Source organism: Nipponia nippon, unplaced genomic scaffold (assembly GCF_047370975.1).
Source record: "Nipponia nippon isolate SJK-2023a ecotype South Korea unplaced genomic scaffold, ASM4737097v1 scaffold_6, whole genome shotgun sequence".
In the NCBI taxonomy this organism is placed as follows: Eukaryota; Metazoa; Chordata; class Aves; order Pelecaniformes; family Threskiornithidae; genus Nipponia; species Nipponia nippon.
Window position 1 is genome coordinate 35,278,057 of NW_028262380.1, and position 7,142 is coordinate 35,285,198.

At 35.8% G+C, this 7,142-nt stretch overlaps 1 protein-coding gene across 2 annotated transcripts in view; it reads left to right on the plus strand.

Annotated features, from left to right (window-relative positions):
* Nucleotides 1-5,401, plus strand: part of MTNR1A (melatonin receptor 1A) — a 57,362-nt gene extending 51,961 nt beyond the window's left edge. For both annotated transcript variants that reach the window (XM_087736663.1, XM_087736664.1), the window contains exon 2: nucleotides 4,533-5,401. In XM_087736663.1, coding sequence (XP_087592789.1) covers nucleotides 4,533-5,401 — 869 coding nt within the window. The remainder of the gene's footprint in view (nucleotides 1-4,532) is intronic.
* The last annotated feature ends 1,741 nt before the right edge of the window (nucleotides 5,402-7,142 follow it).

Below are 7,142 nucleotides of genomic sequence, written 5' to 3' on the forward strand. Positions count from 1 at the left end.
ATTAGAGGTCTGAGTCGACGGCCACTGAAAGAAAAGCTTTGTATATGACTTCAATGATAGCTGCATGTACTGTTCAGTCTTACCTAAAAGCAAAAGCATCTCCAGTTAGCACAAAGAATTTAAATCCCTCTTAGCTAAATTTGGTGCAACCTGAAGCAGTAATGCATAAACAGAAAACATGATGTTATATACTTCAAAATGTAGCAACATGATGAAAACATGATGGTGTCTGGAAAGCATTTGTTGTAAGAAGCCAGTACATTATCCATACAGGAAATAATCTGAAATAGGTGAACAAAAATAGTGACCTAGCAACCAATATTAAAAGGTACAGAAATATCGTGGAAAAAAGGAGGAGAAATGGTATCCTTACCAATGTTGTCAGCAAAATGAGGTCTCCTCTAAAATTCATTCGGATCTCCTTAGTACCAAAAAATTCTAGGTGGAGTCCCTAATGCTTTAAAACATTGTTATTTTGTTCCATAGATAAGCTGTTTCCCTTTTTTACAATATATTTTTTTGCCCACGATAAAAGTTTTGGAAGAGTTAAAATACTTCACAGTCTCAGCACTTGAGGAAAGAGTTCTGTGGACTACATCTCCCTCAGTACTCCTAAAACTGCAGAAAGAATTCATCCTTTTTGATCTGCTGGCAAAGTGCTCAGCCTTCCAGTCTAAGTCTATGGGAGGAATTCAGCACCACTTAGACTAAGTAACTGTAATTTTTTTCCATTAATATTCTGCACTTATTTAAGTTGCTAGAAATTTCTGGAAACTTTCTAATTACCATTAACTTCAGGACATACTTAGCACTAAATCTAGGGAATAACAACCCACATAGTAATTTGTTATGCAGATACAAGTTGCTACTGATACAACTGCATCATGCATTTCTTATTTGATGCTCTTATATTAATTTTGACATCATGACAATTAATCCCATAAGCATTTGTTGTTTTTTTTTTATAATCTGTCAGGGTCACAGTTTTTACACTCAGTTTATGTTGTATTTTGCTCTTGGAAAAGTCAAATTGTCTAGGAGAGCACTTTGTTTGTTTTCTGTTGCTTTAATGCAGGGATTTTTTATTCAGCAGGTAGGTCTGATGATGGTATGTGTTTGCTGAGCAAAAAGGTGCCTTTTTCAGTAAGGGTGGTGAAAATATTTAATGGAACTTTGCTTTAGACTGCATCTAAAAGCATATCCTGCTAAAGCTGGTTACCAGTAGATTATCTTTCTTCCCACATACATCCGTAGCACAACATCTGCTTAAATTTATTAAAGTTTATTTGACTTATGTCAAAGTCAAGAAATTCAACCTCTACCTTCTCAGTTCTGCCAACTGGTGTTAATGCACAGTACTACTACTCTCTAAAGAGAATGAATACTTTTTGTTCAAGGAAGAGTTGTTAAAGATTTTGATTTTGTGGCTTTTTTAAAGGGTTCAATGTGGAGCTTCAGGCTTTGTTTATAGCATTCTGTTTAAACCCATTTCTGAAGATAAAAATTAATTTTTTCCTATATCTTTTTATATGGTACTTACCTCTACAATACCAAGCGTTCCACAAACATAAGAGTTTAATTTCACAATATGCCATGAAATATATGGGAATTTCATAAAATATGAATATTTTCCACTCACGGTGGGTGCCTAGATCTAGGATCATATTTTTAAATTTTATATTATATAACATATGAAAGCTCAGCATCATTTCAGATCTGACTTCAGAGTCTGAAACAATGAATCTCAAAATATACAATAAACATACTAATCCCAAATAAATTTTTACTTGAATTTTCTATTTTATCTTAATGACAATGTTTCTATGCTCACAAAGAAAATGTAACTGAACTCAGGTTTGAAGATAACCCTTCCTGAAAGGCAGGTTAAAAGTCCTCTCTGCAAGCAGGTATCTGGTTTCCAGGCAGTTCCTAGCCCAATGCTTTGGTCATCCAGCTGACATGCTAACCGTGAGCTGGCAGCCTGGGACTTGGTTTCCAAGCTCATGATTTTTTCAAAAAGACAGGCTCCCAGGATATCCTGCTAGCCTCCAATTTCCACATGAAACAGCTTGTATTTCCAAGACTTTCAGTTTGTCACTCTACGGCAGCCAACTGAGAAGATAAGATGGGGCAACCATGGTGCACCAGTTTGTGGAAGCCTGAAATTTGGCTGATTCAGAGACAGAGCACCTACTCTTCCCCGACTCAGTTGTTTCCAAAGCACAGGGCTGCTAAAACTATTCAGAGAAAAGTATACTACCTGTCTGCTTTCAAGAAAGGGAAAAACCTCACACAATTTTAGCTTTGGTCTTATAGCTGAATCATTTGGTTCAAGTGGGTGAATAATGATAATATTAGCAATATTAATGGAGAGCACCAGCAGAAACGTCAGTGGATGGCAGAGAGAGAAGCTTGGGGTTAGCAGTCTCCAGTTAAGCAGAAAATTTATACGCAAATATAAATAGGATTCGTTTAAAGTTATTATATTTAAATAAGTGTCCTGGCTCTTTGTCCCATCTGGAGTTTATATGGTGCCATTTCATCAAACCTGCAATATTCTGGGTGGGGAAAAAAACCTGCCAACAGCAACTTTTCATTCACTTTCCACTTCTTGATTCATAAGATAAACACAGAGCTCTGAGTTTCATGTAGTCTCTTTATCCGTTCTTGTATGGATGGCACTATGTCAAGGGTAAATTCTGAAAGCAATGTTTTTTTCCCGTGTCGTCTTCTGCTTAAAGGAGCTCTGCTCTTTGTGCTGAAATGATCTGGAATTCTGCCAAAGCCTTCAGGATAAGCATATTTCAGTCTGGCAGTGAATTCCCAGGCAAAAGAGGAAACAACTACAGACACCATCAAGAGAGAGTTATTTATAAATCCAAATACAAACTCTATGAAAACTAGTGTAGCAATCTTTTAACTGAGACCATTTGTCTCAGTTGCCATTAGTATAAATATCAAATGTGGTACCTTCTCCATGTATGAAAATTTAAACAAAAGAGAATAAGTGGCATCCTGAGCCAAATAATTTCTATGTTTTTCTCTGTAGGTATTTGCAGATTTAATATTTCTACCTGGCCATTTCAAGCATAAGATTAATGAGAGAATATGCATTTTAAGATGTTTGAGATAATATGTTAAAAAAATAGTTTTGAGAATTATAGCAGCTAAAATGCCCGATTGCTCCATAGATACTTTTACCTTTTCTTTTAACTTATTTTTATCTATTTGTGTTTTGTCTGCTCAAAACAAATGCATAAAGCAGTTCACCAAGCCCACTTTGGATTAATAATGAAATTCTATGTCATCTAAAACTAGCAATATATTTTCTTACAGGTTGCAATAGGAGCTCATATTTCATCTTCAGTGAATAATCCCAGAATTCCAAAATATAATCTCAAACATGCAGATACTTATGTACACATGCATACACATGCTTTTATATACCTACACACACACATGTATATGCACACATTTATAGCTTTCTGTAGATACAGACATGAATAACTAGACCAATACATACAGCAGTTATTTTTAAAAAATGAATAAAAGCTATATTGATGTATCTTGTGACCTTCTTCTTAGAAACTAGAATGGTTGGGAGGCATTCGGATGAGTTAGTTATTTAAGCAACTAAAAAAAAGATTATATAATCTATACTCAAAAGATTAATTCAAAACATGTAGTTATGATGGCTTCCATTGTCTTTGAAGAACAGAGAGGGGTTCTATCAAGAACTCACACAGTCTAAAATAATCTCCCTTTGTTTTAATTAAAAAAATGAACCAAGAGAATGGATCATTGCTTAATTTTCCTGTTTGGAGGCAGAGAAGAATGTGGTATCAATAGTGTCTGGTCACTGCCAGCACCACTTCTTCTACTGAAGAGTATGTCTCTCAATTTAGGAAAGACAACTAAATTTGTGTTCACCTAGACTCTTAGAAGTAAAGTTTAGTTAAGTGCTAACCAGCAGATTCAAAAACAGTCACTTTAAAAGTCACATTAAAGTCATGAAAGCTTGAAATACAAATGGGGAAAAAAAGATTTTCATTTCAGGACTGGAAAAGTTAAGGGGTAATGTAAGGAAAGGGAATTAAATTAAGTATGGAAGGTAAATGTGAGTTTTGAAATTTATTAGTAATCATGTTATTTCTGCTGATTTTTCAAGACACTTTGTCTATTTAAAACCAAAGCAAGGCTTAAAGTTAGGAATATTTTAATTTTATATGAATTCTGAGTCTGTGTGATTGGAAGAATCCAAATAAATGAGATTATAAAAATATTAGGTCATGGTAATTAAAACTCAAAGACAGTTTTCTTTTAAAAGGCGCATCTTTAAGTTAAGCTACTTCCTTTTTAGATTACAAATGTGTCTTGTTTCTAATATATGACAATGAATTTTGATCTAGAAAGTAGAAACTAATTACATTTAAAGTGTTCCACTAAGGCTGCTCATTAATATATTGAAAGCAGAAGTGACAGAAAAGAGCAAAAGAAAAACTAATACTTGCCTTTTTATATTTATTTTACAGGAAATGTGTTTGTTGTAAGCCTGGCAGTTGCAGACTTGGTTGTAGCAATCTACCCGTATCCACTGGTCCTCACATCTGTATTTCACAATGGATGGAATCTGGGATACCTTCACTGCCAGATTAGTGGCTTCTTGATGGGCCTAAGTGTCATTGGATCAATCTTCAATATTACAGGCATCGCCATCAATCGGTACTGCTATATCTGCCACAGTCTCAAATATGACAAGCTGTACAGCGACAAGAATTCTTTGTGCTATGTTGTTCTTATCTGGGTCCTAACATTTGTTGCTATCGTACCCAATCTGTTTGTGGGATCGCTACAATATGACCCCAGGATTTACTCATGTACATTTGCACAATCTGTGAGCTCAGCATATACAATAGCAGTTGTGTTTTTCCATTTCCTGCTTCCCATAGCCATAGTTACTTTCTGTTACTTGAGAATATGGATCCTCGTTATTCAGGTAAGGCGAAGGGTTAAACCAGATAACAACCCCAGACTGAAACCACATGACTTCAGAAACTTTGTAACTATGTTTGTGGTATTTGTACTGTTTGCAGTCTGCTGGGCTCCTTTGAACTTTATAGGCCTTGCTGTGGCTGTCAACCCGGAAACTATAATTCCTAGGATTCCAGAGTGGTTGTTTGTATCTAGTTATTACATGGCATATTTCAACAGCTGCCTTAATGCTATCATATATGGACTCTTGAACCAGAACTTCCGAAGAGAATACAAGAGAATTATTGTCACTTTTTGTACAACAAAAGTTTTTTTCCAGGATAGTTCTAATGATGCGGGAGACAGGATGAAAAGTAAACCTTCTCCATTGATTACAAACAACAATCAAGTGAAGGTGGACTCTGTCTGAAAATGGGAATCTTATTGTCACTCAACAGCATCTAAATAAAGTATCTGTTTTACTAGACCTACTGTTAAATATTATAGTGAAATATCTCTTCTACACTGAAAGCACTTTGATCAAATTCCTTGCATGGTATTTGGGAACTCAAGTTACAGAACCTTGACATACAGATCCTGTTATACAATGGTATATCTCTCGTATAACAACACAATGATATCCTTGAGGGAATTACAAAATTATGCATGGATATTTTTTTTTTCCTTAAAGGGAGATAAACAACTAGAAACAGATTGAAACAGAAGTATCCACGTTGCCTGGCTCAATAAAAGAAATCACAAAATTATTCCTACCACTTTCTGCCTGCTTCTTCTGGCCAGGTTATGACCCTGATTCTAAAACCTCTGAGGAACTTCTTTTAAAAGATTAAATCAGACCATTATGAAATATATTAGGAAATGCGAAGTGAGAAATCAAGGTAACTGAAAATTCATTAGGATTTTTGATAAGTACCTCTACCTATATTGCTTTGCTCCTAACATGGACACAATTATGCATTTTTTGGAGATTAAACCTCACCAGACCTCCTAGGAATGGCATTCTCAATTGACTTCTCAATTTTAAAATAGCTTTTAGGAGGAGAAATATACCTGACTGATTATCTTCAAAGCTACAAGGGCAGGAGGATAAAAACAGCAAGGAAAGAAAAGAGCCATGATGCATCAGCTCAAGCTGTTCGGGCACGAAAAAAGGTGTAGGAGGGGTGGGAAGAGAAATATAAACCATTCTTTCTGAAGAGCCAGTAATTCATGAAATCGGGAAGTGCCCCAGAGGAGTTTCTGGGGAAAGACCTCCTAGAAACACCAGTGAGGACTGACTGTTATTTCTCACATGTGTACAGTTCAGAAGTTCTAAACCTCTGGGAGAAGACGATTAATGCATTTAAGAGGGACGGTGGATGAGGATGACAGTTTTGTCTAGTTAGTGGAATCTTAACCTCATGAAACCCTGGGAAATGAGAAATATTTACAGGATGAGCATTTAACATCTTTCTCAACTTGATCTCCTAAGAATAGCCTGAGACTATAGGTTATTTGGTAATCTGCCACTGATGAACTTTTCAAAATAATAATTAGGTCTTTACCACAATGATGAACATAGTGTAATAACCTAGAACAATTAGAAACCTTTAAACAATAGAAAAGAGAAGATGCTACTTCTGACCCTGGTACAAGAAGGAGCACGTGACTCGCAGGACATGACCTGCTATGTGGACTTTCCACTGTCAGCAGGCACCTCTTCAGTGAGGGGAAGCATACTGTGAAGTGAGGAAGAATAGCTAGACAGGCTGTCGCCTGCAACAATGAATCTCTGTTTATAATGAAGTCCGCTGGTGGAGAAAAACAATTCACAACAATAGGATTCACCTTCAAATTGACCTTAAAAAGAAGGAGCACAAGGTTCTGGAAAGATGCTCCAACAACTGTCATACCTTTTAATTCTCAAGTGTTCATACCTACACTGATGTTCAAGTACACTTGAGCTTTTCCAAGCGAATTCCAATCATTTCAACTGGACTAAGAGTTTCTGAATAGCCATCAGACTTCAGATAATCTATATTAAAACATGGACTTCATCTAAACAGTTAATTTAAATTATTACTTGCTGTACTGGAGATTTTCTTGAGCTTACATGTCTTAGAAACCAACAGTCACTCTATGTTACATAATTCCTTAAACTGCATACAAAT